Source organism: Melanaphis sacchari, unplaced genomic scaffold (genome assembly GCF_002803265.2).
Source record: "Melanaphis sacchari strain LSU unplaced genomic scaffold, SCAv2.0 Contig59_pilon_pilon, whole genome shotgun sequence".
Taxonomy (NCBI): Eukaryota; Metazoa; Arthropoda; class Insecta; order Hemiptera; family Aphididae; genus Melanaphis; species Melanaphis sacchari.
Window position 1 is genome coordinate 922,870 of NW_020271423.1, and position 22,567 is coordinate 945,436.

Consider the following 22,567-nt stretch of genomic DNA (forward strand, 5'->3'; position numbering starts at 1 on the left):
TTATAAAAAACAATTTTCTTTCCTTGATTCATATTTTAGTTATTTTATCTCTGATTGCTAATGTTAAAAGACGTTTAGCGCTAAAAATATATATGTCTTTTGATCTTATCATTAAATACGTTAACCATATTAAAATATTATAGTAAATTTTGAAGAGTAATAATAATTAATATATTGAAATCGGGTTTACTATAATGGTGAGGTTGTGTAAGTCATTGAAAACGACGAACGTCATTAATATCGATATTTTAACCTTGCATGATCATTGACTAATGACTTAATTTTTATTCTAATTTCAGCTAAAGACGAAATGTTGAAAAAGTCTTGCAATAAAGTCTAACTATAAGTATAATTTGATTCTGATTTCATATCTCGCATACTTGTAGTTTTTTTTTTTAAGTGTGTGAACTTATCTACATATCTATGCCAGAAGATTAATACAAGTTTTTATGAATCTGAATAAGATATATTTTCTTTACTTTCATTTTGTACATTATGTAAATTTAGAAGTTTTTTTAACGTTTCAAATAACAACGAAAACATCGCTGATTCCAGGTTTATATCGCGAATAGTCATTGCCACCTGGAAATTAATTGATTGTTCATTGTGAGTACTATTATAAATATGTGTTTGATTTTCTGTCGTAGTGTAAATTAACAGGCCGACAGTCGTATTAACCAACGTGCAAGTCATTTTTACATAAGTTACTTACCCTACCTAAACTTACCATATGCTTAATTTCCAAAGCCAAACGTTTGGAATGCAAATCCCTTCATTTATACTCAATCTTTTCCAGAGTTATTCACAGTTAATCCCCAAAGCCTGAGAATATACGTACTAAATTCATACATCGAATATTGTATTCGAATTAAAGCCATTCATTTATGCTCCTTTTGTAGATAAATTTGGAAAAAGGGTCGAGTAAAAAAGAAGGGATTTGCATCATAAAATAGCAAAAACGATAGGATTTAGTGGAATTCGATATTCAATATTTATATTTAGCACTTCTCTAACAACACCCTGGGTTAATTTTGAATAACTCTAAAAGGGGTTAAGAATAAATGAAAGTACTGTATTTAAAGTCGAAATTGTAAATAGGCGATGTCATCGGAGACACAAACTTGGAAATTAATATTCTGCTTTAAAATATTCAGTGGAGTAATTATAACTTTATCTTTTGTTTGCCATGAGATATAATTTGTATATATCAAGTTAGCTTAGGTATAGTAATAAGTTTATCCTTGTTGTAATGGAAATAGCATTCCCAAAAGGTACCAGGGTAAAATAAATTTTGACTGTTAAAGGTGTCTGTTTTGAATTAAAATGGTTAAGATAATCTTAGAACCGCCAAAGTTAAGTCAAATAATATAAACCTATAAATTAGTGTAATGGATTAAAGAGTTATTGAAATTATAGTTGCATATAAATAGGAATTATAAAAATAAACTTTTAACTAGTTAGAACTGAAGTATAGTTTACTTAGAACTAAATAGGCTTCTAATAAGAATTATAAAAACTTAAGAATAGAAAAGAAATGAGCGAATAATAGGTAATAAACATAAAACTAGTATTATTTTGTTAATGGCGAGATCTATTCAGACATTCATTAAAAATTTATACACACTCTATACCGTCCATTAGAACGAAAAACATCCAAATAATCTGTGCGGAAAAACCAGAAGTGGCTCGATGGGTTTTTTTTTTGTGAGTATGTAAGGAGCTTAATTTTCTTCATAATTAATGTGCAGGTCGCAGGATACATTGAATCTAGTGTCAAAACTTCACATGTCGATAAAATATAAGTATAAACAATAATATAATTATTTATAAATATTTATATATTTATTATAAGTACCATTTCAATTTAGTATTTACAAACAATAAAACTGTTATAATAATTAGTGATTTAGTAATTAGAACTACACGATTGTTTAAAATGTTTATTTTGATAATAATTATAATATCTGTCAGTCAGTCTTTATATTGATGAAAAAAAAAAAATCATACATTATAATATGTAATTTACTGGATTTTCATTTGGAATTAGGGGATATAATATACATAATGGTTTATAATATGTAAGATTCATTAATACTTATTGTTATAAATCGATTCAAATGTAAATGTCTATTACTTTTATATAATAATAATATTCATAGGTATTAGTTAGGTTTGTCAGCTACGTATATGTTGTAGAGTAATACAAATTAAATATCATTAAAAAAAAAAAAAACCAATAATAATAATAATAATAATACTATAAATTAAAATACTTATGATAATGTTTTTTTTTTTGTTTGTTTTGAGTATTTGATTAGAGTTGCATGCACTATAATATTATAAACGTAGGCCACTCTATAGTGTAAAACATGGAATTATTCTTATTAATTTTGTTCATAAGTACCTATTTTTGTTTCGAAAAAGTTTGTATGTAATATATGCTTATGATAATAATAACAATAATGTTAAAAACAATACACAATGCAATAAGTTAATAGAAATTAAAATAAAATATTGTAATAAAAATAAATCGTAATATTATTATGTAAATTGCACTTGAAGTGATACATACATACAAGAATAAAGTGTTGAGTTTTTAAGAGTAAAAAATAATATTATGTTGGACAAAATAGGAATATTGTGTAAATCTACCGATTTATTTTTTCTTTACTATATTTGCTTATATATGAATATAATGTTTATGAAAAAAAAAAAATAGAAAAATATTTTATGCGCGTCATATTAGTTGAAATATTGAACGAGCAAGATGCTTGAAATTGAAACGATAACGAACATCAATTGTGAACCGTTATGGAAATGTGACGGAGTACCGGACTTGGGGTTCTCGGCTTGCGAACACATTTTGGTACAATCGGAATCTTCGCATATCTCACATGGAGTCGCCTTTCTCGGTTCGTAGAAAACTCTGGCGCGTCTCGCTAATAGGAGGGAAAATAAATAAGTAAATAAAAAAAATTTAGCAATAACAATAAAAATAAAAGTCTTAGGCTCAAAAAGGTATATTTTTTATAATATATTTGTTATGAAACAAGATATCTACTGTGGTAAATTTGTTTTTACTTACATTGGTCGTAATAATCATAAACGGTAACGGGTACTGGCTTTTGATTGGCTACCTTGTGGGTTTGGAATGCTGATATAGTTGGACAGTATTCTTGGGCCATCATCTAAAAAGTAAAATAAAATTTGGCAAATTGATTAAATCGAATAGATCTCTGTTACTATGAACATTAAAAGAACGAAGTATCTGCAAGTGTAATGTGCTATATATTTTTCACACATACATCATACAACAAATTTACATTCAGAATTCTTATGACAGTTTTATTTAGTTCACAATAAAGCAAATTTATTATTGATTTATTATCAAATTAGTAGAGGAGAATATAAACTGTGTTCTAGCCTATAGTTTTGTTATATAAATTTATTTTAAAACGAGTCATATAAATTTGAAATTTGAACTATATAATGAGTATTTTTATAAAAAAAATTGAATAGAGATTTGGATTATATCTTTATTGCACCCGCGAATCTTGATAAAGTTATTAGCGAAAATTAATCACGCTACTACTAGACCACTGGTAATTTTAGAACTAGTAGTTTAATTTTATAGTTACTTTGTATAAACAAACAGGCACTAGTTCTGAAATTACCAGTTGTATAGAAGTGATTCATTTCGATCGATATATTTGTATATTGAGTTCAGTGGCCAATAGATAAACACACTATAGTCTACGTATAGGTATCTATAGTGGTGGTGTAATCTTACTCTCTTGTAAAAATACTCTCAAAATGTAATTCAATAACATTGAATCTAACAATATTTTGTTAAATCAATTTTCTTCAAATATATTTAAAAAAAATATATATACGTATATATTAAATATTACGTTTTTTAATTAATAATAATTAATTTTTTTATATTTATTAAAAGCTTTTATAATAAACTATTCATTTACGACAATTTTCTTATAATTTATTTTGTTATACTAGTATACCTTGTCAAAGTATAACATGACGACGGTATCTCCGTCTTTGGTCTCAACGCGTTTGATGTTGTTGGATAATCGGAGGCTGGGCAACGCGTCATTGTCTACCGTGAAACCTGATGGCAGTGTTACTTCCATCACGGCCATGTTGCTGTCATTGCCTCCTCGGAAACTGCAAAAATAAAAACCCGATATACGTTGGGGGCGAATGAGTCAATTTTTTACAGAGAAATTAATCCATTTATAATTGAAAAAAACATTTACACGGCATTTATCAAACAGATACACATGAAACTATATAAATTCATAAAATAGTTAAAAAAAAAAATCATTTACCCTGAACACACAGAAAGCTGCAGATGATTGGAGTTTGAGTTTTTATCTACTTGTGGATCCAGCGAAAACAGTGGCCATGCACCAGTAACGTTTACGTTGTATCTATAGGACACTTTGATGACGGCGAATCCAGTACCGGTGGCTGTTATGTTCAAGACGCGAGTGCGTTTTGGGAGCTATGAAAATACGAAACGAATCAAAACCAACGTAATCAATAGTAGACTGATAGGAAGAAATACGATGTAATCTTTTTAACATAATAAAATTATTTTGCTCTATATAGCTTTATAGTTTTTTAAATGTCAACAAATAATTTTTTTCCTAAGCAGAATACTATACTGAACAATTTTAATCTATAAAACATTTCAAAGCAATTAAAAAAATTATGTTTAAATTTTGTATAAATGTTAATAAATGAACTATTAGTAAAAAATTAATAATTGATTTTTAGGTTTAGGTACTTTAAATGTTTAAAATAACAATCGAAATGCATAGATGATTTTTTTTTTAACTATCATCCATAAAATGTATTTTTACAGATTTTATACATCTTTAATGAATGACAAAACAAAATGACTGTTGGTTAATTATTTTTTTTTTTAAATAAAGGTAATTGATTTAATTCAATGAATATTTCCAGTTACATAAATCACATTATCGTCTAAATTTCGTAAAAAATTAATTGTCGTGTAACACTAATAAACATAAATTTCTAAACCAGTAATTACTCACTTCGATTAATTGCATCACCATTGCGTTATCTTTGGTTACTTTTAATTCAGATTGTCCATTTTTCATGTAAGAAAATGTAGCAGATAACTTAAGAGTACTCGGAGTAATTCGCTCGGCCATTTGAGAAAGTGCGTACAACGTTATCACCGTGTCCTAATGAATGTGTGGACAAATATATATAATAATTAATAATAGAATAATAGATTTAAAAATATTAATTAAATGCTAATACTAGTAAAAAAATAGCACACATACAAAGTTGTTTAAATTCCTAATAGAATATTTCTGTAGTTAAGCGATTGTTAATAGGTACTTTAATATATACTTGTTAATATATTGTTATACAATTTGTGGAAAGTCGTTTATATACGCTCATATATTAGGACAGATATGTAAATTGTACATAAAACAATACTTCCTTTTGGTCACTCTTCTAAGTTTGAAAAAGAATAAGGATTTTAAAAACCATTAACGGCTATTGAAACGAAACAATTTAAATAAGTGATGTCAACAAAATAATAAATAGAAGAGAAATCTCGCAATAAAAATGACACCAACATTCCTAAAGACATAGACGAATAACAGAGTTCAGGCCCTAAGGAAAAAGTATGAACTCTATTTTTACATAAAACGGTTAATTAGACTATATAGAAAGGAAAAATATTGCTACCTTCAAAACTATTAAATATTTATTGCGTTTTGGCTAACGTTCCAAATTTAACTAATTGCAGATTCAGTTACGTAACCTAATATAAATACCTGGCTAGAAGCGAACCCTCCTTGCTCGTTTTGTTGAGATACCAGCCATTGTAGTATCGGTAAACCGTCTTCTACAAGTCCTCTTTGCAAATAGGTTAATAAGGCGTATGCGGTCATTTCTACATCAACCGAATTAGGCTCTTGAACCCAAGGATTTTTTTTGTCATTAGCGCGGTCCATACGTTTCCACCATTTTTTTTCCATCTATAACAACGATATCATATTTTTGTTATATTAAAGAATAAAAAAGAATTATATTTACGCGTAGCCAGGAAATCAAAAAAAGTTCATTGGATTTAAGATTATATACTTAACAGATAGTATAGTTATAATAGTAGGCAGTATTTAATTGAAATATATAAAACATAAAAAGTTTTGTAATTAGTAATAGCAACAAAACTTATCGACAGTATTAGCTTTCAATTCGAGTAGGTTAAAAGCAACATTTTTCTCCGGGTGATCAGCTAAGTGCAATGCATACGAACAGATGGCCATCGCGTACGGATCTTCTACTCCAGGTAAGTTTCTCACTAAATAGTCTACGGCTCTATTAATTGTATTGCGGTAAACTGGAGTAGCCTTTTGATTTTCCAAAAATGCTATGAGTGTGTAGGCGGTAAGTGCCAGTCCTTTAGAGGATCCTCCTTGGATATCGCTATGACTTACATAGCCCACTTCTGGGAAACTACCGTTATTTGCCTGATTGTTTGACAACCATTGTAGGCCTTCAATTATGATTTTTTCTTCAATCGGTATGTATGGCATTGCTTGTCTGAATGACTTGACAACGTAAGCGGTCAACCTGGAAAATATTAATACATAAATATAGGTTTATTACGTAAATCATATTTTACCTCCATTCGTCATCCATTCGTTTTAACGATATCGAGGGGCTATAATTGATCATAGATCCGATATATAATAAATAATGTGCACATACCACGTACTACCACTGGCATCTGCTGATCCGAAAGCACTAAAGGACCCATCTGATCTGCGGTATGTTAACTCCTGTTGGTAACCAGTTTCCATGTATTTCAATGATTTTGTTTCGATTGCAGTCGTCAATTGTTTTGTATTCTAAACACGCGTGAAGCAAAATTATAAAGATTGGGTTGAATATTTAAAAATTCAAATACTCGTGTTATAGATCGTGACTGGATCACTATTTATCGAGTTTATCGTATTATACATTGGCACTTACTTTCAAGTAATCAAGAATGACGATATTGGGTACGAAATTCAACATGTTTTGTTCACCACATCCAAATGGCATTTGGATCAAAGATGCCAAGTTCGTTGTACTCGGTCCCAAAATATCACCTGTTGTAAAAAAAAATGAACAATTTCAAAACAAAATGAATAAACAAGTTTCGTACAAAAAACATACCAACTGCTCCGATTTCAATGAATTCAGAATCTGGTACAATGTTGCTGGGAATGTCTAAAGTGATATTTTTTTCAAACGATGTTTCTTTCCTGAGATCGACAAAGATTGCTTTATTCTTATAAACTGTCTCTCCTTCCGGCTAAACAAATTGGGTATTGTTAATGTTAATACACGAAAAAAAACTATTTAATACCATATTTTACAAATCATTGAACCATACATAATTGAAAGAAATCATACCTTGACCAATAGCTTCTTTTCTATAGCATCACCTGCCAATTTACTAGTAGCTGTCAGCTTAATGCTGATATAACCTAAATCTTTGGTTTGTATTAGGAACGATGTTGGGCTTCCACTATTGGATTTGATAGTTAAGGATTTTCGTTTGTACAATTCCAATTCTATTATTTAAAATAAAACAACATGGGTTTGTATTAATAAGAGGTGGTCTTTAAATATATTATTAATACAATCTAATTATTATTAATTACTTGAATCTCGGACATCATTGGAGTTGTCGGCAAAGTCAAACTGGCCAATATTTTCTAGAGTAACGTCAGCTGTGACATCTTTACTAAGGTAATTAAACACTACAACCTGTATGGAGACAAATTCACCTCTTCTCACCGAGTACGGTAAATTGACGGAAATGAAAAATGGTCTAAATACTTTTAGCTATAAAAGAATAATTTTAACAAAAATTATTTCTATGATAGAATAAAAAAATAAACTATAAATATAGTTCTATTTAATGATCATCCTGTTTCTTTGTAATTGAAACAGAAAACAAAATAGATTTAATAATACTATAAATACAAACAAAATACGTCTTAATATTTATTAATTATTATATTATCGACTGTAAAAATTCTAATCGATAGCGTTTTTTTTTAGAATAGAATTTATATAGTTTAGACGTTAAGCGTATTAAGTTGTGTTACCTTTTTGGGCGCATCTAGAAGACCGAGTCCGTAAAGTGAATCGACTGAGAACGCAGTGATCACCCACGACGTGATCGTGTCTGGCACTGTGGATTTCAGGGAAGCTCGTCCATCTTGCCTTTAATATCAAATAAATAGATTTTGAAAAATGTTCTCATTAAATTATATAATTATACGATAGGCCAGTAATGATTTTATAATAATGAACATTGTGAGAAGCTCAATTGGATAATTTTTCACTTCGTAGTACTGATTAAAAATATATTTTAACAAAAATAATATTTAACAGCAATTAGTCAATATGTGTCAACGTAATTATTAAGTAGTAATTAAGGAATATGCGTTATATTATATTATGGAATATTTGTATGTTTCATCTAGGCTTTTTAGCAATAATTTCTTTGATTATTGAACGACAAAAGAAACCAAAACGATTTTAATATAGTTTGTTATAATCGACAATAATAATATATTTAAATTTTTCAATTAACCAACGTTAATTTAAATGAACTTATTAAATAATATAATTAACTTAAACTAATGGGACCATACTATCGAAGCTACGGAAATGACGTGCTACGATAAATATTTTATTTTTTTTTTTTTCATTATTTATATTCAATTAAAATATATCAAGCATTTAAAGCAGAGCAAATTTAAAATTTAAATTTTTAGTTACGTTCGAGGTAGGTACTTACAAATGATAATGAATGTAGGGTAATAGCAACATTCATAATAGAAAAATATATATTTATAAAATGTATACAAAGAAAGCCATAGCGTTCTGAGGGTGTTTAAGCATTGTATCTATTCCAAAACACATAATATCGTAAATCTTCAATATCACACACCCTGTATTTACTATAATACTTACTTACCACTGAGTATAATTTATCAACGAGTTAGAGAAATTTGAAGAATAAAGCGTGCGCAAAAGCTTATAAACCAATGAGAAGTACAATTGTCTATTCATTATTTTGAAAAGCCACGTATTTTATATGCACCATGAAACCTCTGCCAGTGGAAATGAGGACCTAACCTAATCCATGTAGGTCAATCGTGTTGGTATAATAATAATAGTAAATTACATTAATACCGATGACTCTTAATGGTGAACTTAATTATCAGATGATAACTATATATGTACAATCAATAATGTGATTTCTTTGCTTCATAATATTGTAGGTATCGGTTATCCTCATGACAAATACAAAACTTATGTAATTAAAACTAAAAATATACAACACGAGTTGTATGCCATGGTTTTAGAGTTAAAAAAATTATTAAACAACAGCAGCAACAGTATGTACGATAACTTATAGTTCTTAAATCGACACCGCGTAAACCATCTCCAAAAAATGTAAAGATTTATTCGTTCTCCATTAGAAGTTCAGGAGTTTTATGTAAATATAATTTATGGAATATCGATATAGGGTATCTTGGAGGCAGATTTTTTTTTAGGCAGAAAGTCTTGTACGAAACAGTCAGAGGAATATCTAGGATTCATAGTTTAAATAATAGTTCTGGGGGGCGCTTTATTCAATATACTCCCAAAGTCAACGAGTTTGATGAACCTGTATTATAAATGATAATAACCTAACCTAATGCCCTCTTCCCCCAAGTTCGTACCATGTGGATAAGTTAGTGAATAGCCAAGTGTTCTGAAGAGCGTGTGTTAGGAAGACGCGCGGCTTGTTCCACACTGGTGCCGGTATGCGTGAGAAAGCGTATGGGCCGGCCAATGGCGGCCGTGTCACTGGCTGTACAACGGCACCCGGCCCAATGTACGGTTTCACAACCGGTTGGGCAGGCGACTGGAACTGAACCACTAACTTTGGACTTTGGCTGGTCGACACCACTGTATACAACAAAACACACAAAGACGGTACATAATACTACATGGAAGACAAGCAGACGTGGGGATTGGTGTGTTTGTGTGTGTATGAGAGAGAGAAAGATAGCAAAGGGCGTCCGTTTAGGAAAAATATAGAAAGATTGAATTTGAAAGAAAACCAGTGACGAATTCATCTCGTTTTATTCTTTAATAAGTGTATTAATGTAAAATCTTTCATAAGATAGTTTCATTTTTTTGTAAATCACTCATAAGTTTTTCACTAAAACCACTAACTATTTTAATACTTTTAAAAGTATCATGAGTAAATATTTCTTTCTAGAAAACATACATTTTGGAAAAACTAGATTTTTAAATAATTTAATCGGTCTTATACTATGAATTGTCATTAAAAATTTTCTTTAGAAACATTCTGTTTCGTAATTTTATAAATGACATCATAAATGTATTCCAATTTAATTTAAACACATTGCATAAAATATGAGGAGGGAATGGAAGACGAGGGAATATAATCTTGGACAGATGGACACCCCTGCGTTTATCGTATATAATATAGAGTACAAAAGCCAGATTGATTGGACGTTATTAGTTTTTGACTAGAAATGACACTTACAAAATATTGTATTCTCTTCAATGAATCGTCCTATACGTTGAATATTTTACGAAATAAAATAGGAATTGGAAAAGACATGAAAGGAATTGTATTAGCGTTAAAGGCACCTCTCCTGTACAATAAAATTAAACAAATTACAAATTTGTCTAAACTGGTTATGAATGAATTTATAAAGTAAATTAAAATCTACAATAGAAACAACTATTGATTCAGTGAGTAAATATTTTTACAACCGTTACTTAACGAGTTACTTTTTAACGTGAATAGCTTACACTGAAAATGTTATTTTACTGCGATAATTTTATTATATGTTTTGTGAAAATAAATTTTGATGTCCACTTTTATTTTAACAGACTAAACTAAATATATGTGTATTGATTATTAGTTTAATCAGAGTTACTCAAAAAAAATTACTTAATTAAAAAACAGTAATATTATAAATTTTACTTTAAATGACTATTTTTCAAACAATAAAAAAAACGACTTTAAACAATTTAGTTATTAAAAAAGTAATTCGTTCTAGCCTTGTGATTTCCACAACCAAACATCAATTTTCAAATGATTTGTTAAGAGTTATTAGTGCAAAATAGATGCACAGACATATGTACCTTCACCGGTTAAATGCATTTACAGACAGCAGGAGTGAGTCCATCATTATGTTCTCGATGCATTCTAAGCGTTAGTAAACATGCACCCTTTTTCCCTAATTGGTCACATTTCTATTTACCCGGATTCGGTAGATTCCCATAGCCACGTTTCTGGGAAGTTCTTCCGCACTTTGATGCTGGAAGATGTTTCGGAAACAGTGGACGATATCGGCATCATTTCTTGGTCATCCATCACATTTGATCTATAGTAAACTGTACACGTTCCCCATAACACCAGGAGTTAATATTAATACATAACATTATTATTTTACTGTTATTCAAATAATTTGACTATTAATAGTATATAATAAACATATCATACACAACACCACTTATTGATTTGGTATCGTTTTAACAACGATATTAAAACGGTATTGCCGTCAAGGAAAGTATAGTTACGACTTTCGGATGTGATTTGACAATATATTATGAAAAATCCTAAACTCTAATGATTTCAAGACGTCTCGATATATATTGATTTAAGAAACCTTTGGGCAATCCCATGCCACAATATCGCTCTCAGTTGTTTTGATCACGAATTTTATTTTTTGAAATCAACTCAAATGTTTATAAACTTGTTTTTTCTGTGTATTGAATTCCGTTACAAGTATTTCATCTAAATAGTACTAAAAGTATGGACCATATCAAGACATCACGCTTTTCATAGGTTTAAAAATTTTAATATTCATTTAAATATCGTATGCTATATAGAATATTATGATCTGCAATTATTTCTGTCAAATATATCTTAATTTTTATCTCTCGTGTTATTTTATTTTAAAAGCCATTATATTATTGTTTTGTTATTAATACGTTAAACTAGTTGATACATCAAAAGCATATTAGATTTATTGTATTTTTCAAAAGAGATGGGTATACTGTATACTTTAAATACAACAGTCGCAATATATCGAATCCCATCGGTCGACCACTGACAAAATAGTGTAATTTACTTCAAGGTACTTTAAAAAATATAATTTTGATTGGTTAAAAACTGTTAAAAATATAGTAAATTTTAAATTTTAAAACTTAAATTTGCAATACGAATACAAGACAATTAACGCTAAACACCAGTGTTCATAAATTCACAAACGATATATGATTGAATGGTAATTACGTTTATGTTAATATTTTATACATTTTTTTCAGTGGTCTCACATATAGAAAACAATTTCAATATTATTATTATTATTATTATTAAAGCTACTAATTAATTTTGATTTTGACATATGCAATAAATCGTGATTTAAAAATCACTATAGTTATAATTAAAGATATGTTATGAGAATTTACAGTGGGGTTCCATGCGTGTAGGATTTGTAAGACGACTAGTATTATAGGAATAAATAGTTTCTTTTATTTCGTGACTTTTGCATCGATATTTTTTTCATCTTATATAATATTGTATATTATTAAAAAAAATACTTTATATTAAACAAAAAAACCACTTACTCCAAGGATTATAATCATTGACGAAGGCGTTGGTTAATATAGTAGCTCCAGATTTCTAGACAAATAGACATATAATCGACATTAATACACTTTCTCAAATCGGAACTATCACGATAATGTGATCGATAGAAATTAAAAAAGTAGTAATACTTACATCAAATGCTTGGTTAGCAGTATATGAACCTGGCCACCAAAACATTGAACGTCTATCCAACGAATCTTTAAGGTATGGCATATAATTGGAATGTTCGCCGTTATCATAAGTTCTAAGTTCATCTAATACGTTGTCCTGGTGATAAAAATGAAAAAAGAAAACATTTTTATAAAAAAAATTTCAAATCGTTAAATGTCAATATTGAAAAATGACTCACGTGTGATATGTCGTTACCGGTTTTCAGTAATAGAACGCTCTGGTCAATTCCAGCTACACCTATGTACGAATTTGGTTTGGCTTCAAAATTTATGTCCACTGAAGTATCAGGTTCTACCTCATCGCGACTCACGTCCACATTAATCTGAAATAAAAGTGATTAGAAACAAACCAAAAGGAGGAGATAGATCGTGTTGTAGATAACAATAATAAAAATAATATAACGAAATATTGGAAAATATTTAACTCGGTGTAGGGAGAGGGGGGTACTTACATAGTTCTGTAACACTCCATCAAGTTCTATGTCTATGGCATCAGCAACCACCTCTCCATCATCCTTGACAAACTGTACTATAACATGAGCGGTGGGTGCCATGGCGTATGTAGCCAAGAACCGGATAACGGCTGTGTGCTGGCCGGCATTAGGAATCTGCACGGTACTAGCCACGATTATATCACCTCGACCCAGAACTTGGTAAGTTATGTACTGTAGACTCTGCGTCGAGTTAACTTGTATTTCAACATCTTTGTTGACCTAAATAAAAAATGTTTATTTAGTAGCGATGCGCAGTTAGATAGAGTTGGGTGATGGGTTTAACAGTACTAGGTCGATTTTAATTTGTCGCAAAAACCATCGTTTCATTGAATTCATCAAAAGTTCGATCGTTCTTCTAAGTAATATTATTAATAACTACCAATAGAACGGTTTAAAATATACATATTTTAATATTATAAAATAAGTAAATTAAAAATATGTATATAAAAAACTTTAAAACAATTGAGTAGGTTCTTAACATTTTGAAAGTGCTTTGAAAATTTACTTTATTACCACATTAATGTAAGTTACTCATCAAAGTTCATTAAAAATTATATTATGTGTGAATCATTTTTGAAAACTATAAGTTCCAATTTGAATTTTAAAATTTAACAATCAAATTTTCAATTTTTGAATATTAAGAATACATAGATGTAAATTAAAAAGATATTGTACACATTTTTATAGATGTTAAAATACGTCTTAGACTGAAATAAATTGAATAATGGAACAAATTGATTTTTAGTTATGTTTTTTCTTTAACTACTCACGTTTCAATTAAAAAAAAATACATTAAAATGTGCAAGTAGATGGTTTGAACATTTTATAATTTTATTACTATAAATTTTAAAAATTCTACAACGAAATTGAAAATAATTAATAAAAGCACCTAACACAATAAAAAAAAAAACTTGTATACCTTTTAAATAAATTAAAACAGTAAAAGTCGTATAACAAGTACAACAATTCATTAGTAGGTACAATCAAGGTCTAAAAATAATTAAAATTAATTAGTTTTCACTAATTAATTCTAGCCCCTAGAGTTGCTAGTTATTATATATTTTATTTTTGTACATTTTGGACATAAAGAAAAATTTTGTATTCTATAAAAACATTATATCTAGCATAAATATTTTAATAAAATATATACATCAAATATATGTCAATATATTTATGTTTATAATTTTTTTTTAATACATGTTCATTTTATTGATTATAGCTCATTTTGATTACTGAAACTTCAAGGAATTGTATAGGTGTATAATTATTATTATAGTTAGGTCTAGATACACACAATCTATTATTAAATTAGCAACCAATTTATTGCAATAAATTATATCATGATAAATTAATTATAAATTAATATGAACATCGAGTGATGTTATTTCAGTATAGTAAATTACATTTACTTCGTTGAAGTTTAGAAACTGACTAATGCGCGAGGCTATTGCTAAGCAGTCTTACCGTAGGACGTTCTGTCAGAACGGTAGCTTGTACAAATGTATTACTGGTTGAGTGTGCTGGTAAGATCGTGGATAACGATTCTCTCTGGTTCAAATATTCTGCCTAAAATCATAAATGTATTATTGTTAAAAAAATTCATTTCAATTAACAGAATCATATTATATTAGGGATATATTTGTATTCTATTTCTGAGAAGGGTTTGTTTAAGTTTTCCCAAACCAATGGGGTTTATAATAGTATTCATGATATACATAATATTTTTAATAAGAATAATGTATTTATAAATAATTTAAAATCTCGAAAAAGTCAATTTGCAGGTTTAATTTTGCTAAAAATATTAAAAAATTAGAAATTAATATTTTTATCAAGTTGAAAGTTTACTTATTTTTTTTAACCCAAAATTATAAGAGGTTTTTGCATAAAAATAGAAGTTAAATATGCATCCCCTAAATATTTGTAATTTGTATGAAAAAAAGTAATTTAATTAAAAAATTTTTTAATAACATTTACCTTCCAAGTTTTGTAGACTAAAAATCTTAAATCACTAACAAATCTTAATTTTGTTTTTATTTTATTTTGTGTTTGTCGGCGTCAAAATAAAATATAAATAAACTTGTAATAAGAAAAATAAAATATACTGTATGTTTTTATTTATAATTATTATTTTTTTTATGAATTTTATGAATTTTAATGTTTTCAATACTTTAGGTTAAGGTCGAGTTTCAGCACAATAACTTACTTCAATGACGATCGCTGATGCGTTGATATCAGGATAGTAGACTAATGGAATCAAACCATTTCTTGGCAACATGATTTTGTTTTCTTCTAAGTTTTCGGTTTCGTGCGAGAATCCGTGCCAAACTTTAACTGGATTTCTGTCATCGTATACCGGAGTGCCATCATGATGACTCATTTTTATCTAAAATGAAAAAAAATATATATATGTATAACAATACCACACATTTTTAAACGGATAACTGTATAGAATACAACTCACGAAAGCTGTATATTTGAGTCCAGGCTTAAAGTATTCTGATGTTCTGATGAGTTCCATTTTGTACTTGTGGTTATGAAATATGACATTAGCCGATGTATTCTGAGATCTGCCCGTGAGAGCTTCTTCGACAGTAACATCGAAAGTGATAATTCGTTTGAATTCGTCGTTTAGACTAAAAAAATAATTAATTTACAGTTTTTGTAATTTCCCATTAAAAAATTGTGTCTAATTAAATTAAAACGCACTTGAGATCTTTAACAACATCAAATTGCACAACCGTTTTACCATCAATCGGTACAACTTTTCTCAACGGGTTTTGATATATAGGCTGGATGAGATCACTGTAGTATTCCGGGTACACCGATACAGTGGCCTCTCCTTTGACGGGCTTACCATACGTGTATCTGAAACGCAACAACGTAATACGATGTAAAAATTAGAAATACTATAATTATTTTTATTGGCATGACATTAATAGGTAATTAATACATACTTAGCGTGAATAGTAGCAGACACGACGGATTGCTTGAACGTGGTGTGTTCAGGCACATCGATGGTTACTTCAAACTTAGGCAAAACGTATTCGGCCACCAAGAATGATTTGTGGAATACTTGGTCCAGTACAGTGACAACAATGTTCCAATCACCGAGCACCGGTGACTCGGATAGTTGAAGTTCTGAAGAAAAGACTCCTCGGGTAGTGAGCGCTCTGCTCCAGTGTTTCACACGATTACCTTGGCCGTCCTATGGATAATGACAGATGGTTATTATTGTTAAAGCGGACCTTATAATTGTATTGTGACGTACTGTGATGTAAATATCCAAAGCTCCAGTAACAGTCGGCTTCAAATGGTAATTCAACACGATCGCTCTAAACTGCACTTTATGTCCTGGTTTGTAGATAGCTTTGTCAGTTTGAATGAACACCGAATAACTCTTGTGAACGTATTCAAGTGTCGTGGAGTTAAAAAATTCTAAACCACCCGAACCTCGAGCAGTAAGATTGTAATTGCCCGGTCCAACATCACCGATCTAAAAATAAATTAATAAAAAATATTCAGAGTTAGAAACGTTTGTTTTACTTTTATGTTTTGCAAGCTAGTTGTTAGTGTAATTAATAACAAATTTAATTCGACGAATAATGCATATTGAACTTACTTCAAGCCGTACTATTCTCGTTGAAAATGGATCAACTTTAACGAATTGTGTGACTTTCAAAACCCCTCCACTATCTTGTTTACCACCAACGTCCACGACTACTGTGGTTGGTGATGTCGTTCCTTGTGTACTCACTGCTACGTGATACTCTGAATTTGGTCGTAAAATCTTTGGGCCCACAATGGTATAAAATCTAAACAAATTAGTTATTGTTAAAACGTTAGTTAAATGTCGAAGTAGTAAATAGTTATATACAGGTTAAAAATAACTCAGGTGTAAAAGAAAAAAAATGAAATATTATCCTTAAAAATATTATTCAGTTCCTTTTCTTTAAATAAAACTCATAAGACTATCTGGTAGAGATTTAGTTTTCATTTTTACCATCAACACGAGCATATAAGTTAGTTAGTTAGTTAGTTAATAAATAATCTCATAGTTGTATACAAAAAAACGATAAAATGCAGATTTCGTAACGAGAAGATTTTTAAAATTCTTATCATCCACGTTAAGATAAAATTTATCAACGAAGAATAAATAACAATATAATTAAAATTAAAACCTAAACTCGATGTAAAATTGTGTTTAAGGAAGCTTAGATACTGTGTATTATATATTAATTTAGATGTTGTTATAATAATCGACCAGGCGTAATTCATATGAAATTTTTTTTATGATGTACGAGTACGTACGATATTAATTGATAGTGATAGAGTCAATACAGAAAAAAATAATATTGTTTTAAAATATTTCAATAATTACTAAATTAAATTATGCTACGACAGTTTTAAAAAATACTCAAATAAATGATAATATTTGGTCAGCTTATTTTTTTAAAAGCACAAGGTACGACAGTTGACTCATAATTTAAAAAGTGTTGTGGTCATGCTCTGAAGTTAATTAAAGAAATCGGTTTATTGCTAATTAAATTTTACAATATCTAATTTTATATGATAATTTTACATCAGTAATCATAGATTCGTAAATTAATGCATTTTTTTTTTTCGTTACAATACTTAAAAAGAATGTTTGATATTTTATATGTATTTTAATTAATTCTTTAATTTTCAAATAAAAACATTATTATTTATATTATTAAAAAAAAAGAAAAGTTCATTAGGTTAAAAAAATCCAATTAAAAAAAATAATCGTTCAATATTTATATAATGAAATAGGTAGAATATATTTTATATTGTGGTTTAAAAAAAGATTCATCTTAATTGGATACTTGAATCAACAGTGATTGTATCGATTGAGTGTTTGAACACTTTTACGACGAATAAACACTTAAAACTCTATCCTGTTGGACCTATATACCTATCTAGCTACAAGCACGCGCGGCCAAGAAGGATCGTTACTAAGTACCTACATACTTATTACCTGACCGAAAAATACGTGCGGAGTGCTTGCTCGTTTATCCGAAGGCAATTCAATTAGTATTTTATTCTACTGTATGAAATACGCGAGATATATTTTTGCTGGGTTTTATTTAATTTTTTAACCTATGGCTTCATATAACAATTTACAGAGTGCTTAATGTAGCAAGTTCGTGCGATTTTTATACTTATTATAGTTATTGTGTAGTTCCCGCCTCAATACGTGTGTCTGATGCGACGAAATTCGCTTATATTAAGTATCTACATCTCATCGATGGCTTTCGATAAATAAACAAGTTGACGGACACCTAATAACTGATTTAAAGTAATTAAACATCCATTTTATTAAAACAATAAATAAAAACATTTAAGGAAGTATTTTTTATTTTATTTTTTAAATTATTTTGACAAAAAATTACAGTTGTTTTAAAAAAATAAAAAAAATGATAAATATACATTAAGTATACTTAACACATAATATAGACAGTTAATGATTATATTATAATATAAAGTATAAACTACACATGTAGGTATAGCTATTAATTCATAAAATTTTAATAGACATAAGCTAATTATTTTCCATATCTATTTCATATTTTTATGGTAAGAATAATACGAGCATATGATAAGCAATTGTTGTTGTTATAATACATCATTAATAATTTACCTTTTTTTATATTAATAAAATAACACAAAACCTCAACGTATATAAGATAAAACACAATGCATTTAATATGTGTGTTCCTAACGACAAAAATGAACTTATTTTACGTAATAACTAGAGATGACCAAGTGTCAACGATATCATTGATAAATTCATATGTTGGCAAATAATCGATAGTGGTAGATTGTGGTGTGAACAAATTTTATTTGAATCTTACTCATTTATTATTAACTCAAACAAGCATTCATATCAATAGACAAGTTATAGCATATTTATAATAATATACGTTATTTAAATTGATATTGTTTACATACGCACCACATACAAGTAATGGAATGATTCTAAACCATTTTATTAACTAATAAATATTTGAATAATAATGCTTTAACTATTATAATATTTAAAATTACATATTGGCAGAACTGTATCAAATCTGCAAATTTATTAAAGAAATTTACTAATTATCGTTTAAGTAAATATTGTATATTATTAAGTACATATTACATTATATATATATTTAGATACTTAAATAATTATTTCATAAATAACATAAGTATATTGTATATACAAAAATTCATAAAATGTTGTCTTCTTATTTAATTGTTTTTATTTTTTATGATTTTGGAAAATAATCATTTAAATAGTTGATATTTTATAATAGAACTACAATTATTATAATTTATTCCATTTCATATTTTAACTTAAATAAAAATATTAATATTGTTGTTTTAATGTTTTTTTTTTTTTTTAATTAAAACTAATAAACTGGTATAAATAATTTTAAAGTTGAATTGTTAATTTATATTAAGTATTCAAATATAGTAAGACTTAAAGATTGGCCAGGAGGTGGGTATAATACGCGCGATGAAGCCCTCCGTATATATAGGTATAGGTTCCTATAGTTTTTATAAATAAATGCTTTTCCCAGATTTTTTTTCTCGATCGAAATTGTAGTTGATTAAAGTTTACAATTGAAACTGAACGTCTTGAAAGTCATTAAAGTTCCATTAAATATCAAAACTAAAAAGTACATAAAATAAAATAAACGTCTATGTTTAAAAAAAGAAAATAATTTCAAAATTTATCCTTTTAGTACTATTTCTGTATCTAATACAGAATATCTTTTTGCAATGTTACTAAGTATCTACCTATATGTTAAACTGAATTTTTATTCTCCACATTAAAGCGATTGAAAAAATATTTTGAAAGAAAAGGTTGAATTTATTGACAAATAAATAACAACAAACATAAATCATGTCGATGGGATTGACAGATTTTAATACTAATTAGTAAATTTATTTTAAATTTTTATTAAGTAATATATCGCTTTTTGTCGGAATTATAGTAAATGAAGCATTAACTGAAAGTTTGATAAGAAAAAATCAAATTATAGCATGTATGTATCATATAATATTTTATACGAAATTAAAGTTAAGAGCTGCTACGAGATCACCGCGTGTGTAAATGTTTGACATAAGTTTTCCCAAGATACTTCAAAGTCAAAAATTTAAATTACGCCTGTACATAATGCTGGTGTGACTTGAAACGCGGCACTTTTGAGAGATAATTGTTATAGATCATACTCAAACCGTTCCCCAATGAATATGATGTACAATATTTAAACCGTCATAAACGTTGTATAACATTAAACCATAATCATAATATATTTCACGTCATTTCGACTGGTTTATCGATTTTGTGTACAAAAGTACTTCGTTTTTCATATATTTCATTATCCTGAACGAGTTATCCGAAACAACACGTCGACAAAAGTCAAGCCAATAAAAATGAATGATATTTGTAGCGTTCTGAAAATTCATATTTTTTTCATGATAATAAGTAAGTACATAAAAGACAAATTTTGTTTAAATAAAGTACTATTAAACTTTTAATTATTTTTAAATAAATTTATTTGGAAATGAAAACATGTATGTCTAGAAACCATGGTAGAGGCCAGACTTGCGAATTCAATTAACTAAAAACTAATTTTTAGAAATTTAATTTTGTAGTAGATGAACAAATTTCATTGAAGCGATTTCTTAAAAAAAATACTTTTGATCAGTTCTACGAAAATGTTCAAACGACCAAATATACTTATCGTAATTACTAATTAGTTTATTTTAATCATTATAAAATTGTATAGTGAGTTGTAATTTAAAAAAGGCCGTAAATACTTATTTTACCAAATATTTATAATACTATTTTCTAAACATAATAAACATTTATATTTTTTAATAGTGTATCTCATTTAGAACTAATTGCATATTTTTGAAATTGTTAACTATTTTTATTAGATTTAATGTTTATTTTTCAGTTAAAAAACTTTAAAAAGTAATATAATATTTCTAATAAGGTTTTCATACGTATGATAATTAAAAAAATATTGGAAATACATAATCATTCATCTTATTTTAATAAGTGTTTGAAGTTAACATTTTGATGAGATTTAGCAAAATTACTAAAATGTGAATTCTTATTTCAGTGATTAAAAAATGCATACAAGTTTTGATTTTAATTATAGTTAACGCTTTAAAACATAAAACAATACTGCTCATACGTTTTTCTTAATGGAAATTTTAAAAATAGGATATCATGAGATTAAATACATAATAACAAAATATATACGATGTTTCCAAAAACTAGTTTAGCTTTCTAGTATTTTTAATAAAAATAAATCATTATTAAAATATAAATAAATTGAAATATATTTTTTTTAAATAGTGACTGACACAAGTGTCATATTGTTCTGAATTGTTGTTCATGTAAATAACAATGTATTATTAAATTAAAATTTAATACATCCAAAAATCCACTATATTTGAAATCTATTATATAGCCGGACGACTTCCCTGGTTTTTTTTTTTTATTATTATTTATACTTGTACCATCTGTTAAGCATTTTCGATAAAAACTTATTTCATAAAATTAAATAATAGAACGTAGCAGTTGACAAAATAAAGATACTTATTATTTTTCAAATTATAGAGAAAATATTTTATGTTATTATTTTATTTTTTATATTTATTCTAAAAAAATGTTATTTTATCAAAAAAATATACTAAAATATTTTTTAGAACTAGCTGTTTAATATTGTATGGTCGTTAAAACTGCAGGTACCTACGTCAAAATTAAAACAAATAACACTATATAATATTGTGATACGATATGTTTATGTTTAAAATTATAGCGAATGTTTTCTGTAATATTTGTTGCTATTTAAATTCAAAATTAAATACAACAGCTAAAAATTTTAGTATTAACAAAAATAAGATATTTAAAAGGTATTAAAATTTTAAATATGTATTCAGAAGATAATAGATACTAGTAAGTAGTACTCAATATATATAAATGTATATATATATGTGCTATATACTCGTATAGCCTTTATAAAGCATAACTGCAAAAGATTTAATCTGGAAGTCTCGGATTGTGCTCCACTTGGGCTTTATTGTACTTACTCACTTACTTAGTCGTAAGAATTCAAATACACTCA

The 22,567-nt window shown here is 27.8% G+C and overlaps 1 protein-coding gene across 2 annotated transcripts in view; it reads right to left on the minus strand.

Moving 5' to 3' along the window:
- Positions 1–2,531: 2,531 nt before the first annotated feature.
- LOC112600013 (CD109 antigen-like) overlaps positions 2,532–22,567 on the minus strand; it is a 91,351-nt gene continuing 71,315 nt past the window's right edge. The window contains exons 3-27 of one of the 2 annotated variants that reach the window (XM_025347141.1): positions 17,038–17,230; positions 16,687–16,911; positions 16,373–16,623; positions 16,125–16,283; positions 15,880–16,051; positions 15,622–15,801; positions 14,883–14,984; positions 13,377–13,637; positions 13,104–13,247; positions 12,887–13,021; positions 12,733–12,787; positions 9,798–10,026; positions 8,169–8,286; positions 7,719–7,902; positions 7,468–7,628; positions 7,228–7,366; positions 7,042–7,160; positions 6,778–6,917; positions 6,240–6,639; positions 5,838–6,038; positions 5,079–5,231; positions 4,347–4,522; positions 4,020–4,182; positions 3,086–3,188; positions 2,532–2,939 (exon numbers count right to left, since the gene is read on the minus strand). In XM_025347141.1, coding sequence (XP_025202926.1) covers positions 2,743–2,939; positions 3,086–3,188; positions 4,020–4,182; positions 4,347–4,522; positions 5,079–5,231; positions 5,838–6,038; positions 6,240–6,639; positions 6,778–6,917; positions 7,042–7,160; positions 7,228–7,366; positions 7,468–7,628; positions 7,719–7,902; positions 8,169–8,286; positions 9,798–10,026; positions 12,733–12,787; positions 12,887–13,021; positions 13,104–13,247; positions 13,377–13,637; positions 14,883–14,984; positions 15,622–15,801; positions 15,880–16,051; positions 16,125–16,283; positions 16,373–16,623; positions 16,687–16,911; positions 17,038–17,230 — 4,360 coding nt within the window. In that variant the 3' untranslated portion in view covers positions 2,532–2,742. Of the gene's footprint in view, positions 2,940–3,085; positions 3,189–4,019; positions 4,183–4,346; positions 4,523–5,078; positions 5,232–5,837; positions 6,039–6,239; positions 6,640–6,777; positions 6,918–7,041; positions 7,161–7,227; positions 7,367–7,467; positions 7,629–7,718; positions 7,903–8,168; positions 8,287–9,797; positions 10,027–11,360; positions 11,494–12,732; positions 12,788–12,886; positions 13,022–13,103; positions 13,248–13,376; positions 13,638–14,882; positions 14,985–15,621; positions 15,802–15,879; positions 16,052–16,124; positions 16,284–16,372; positions 16,624–16,686; positions 16,912–17,037; positions 17,231–22,567 lie in introns of both variants that reach the window. The other variant, XM_025347143.1, reaches the window with a different exon arrangement.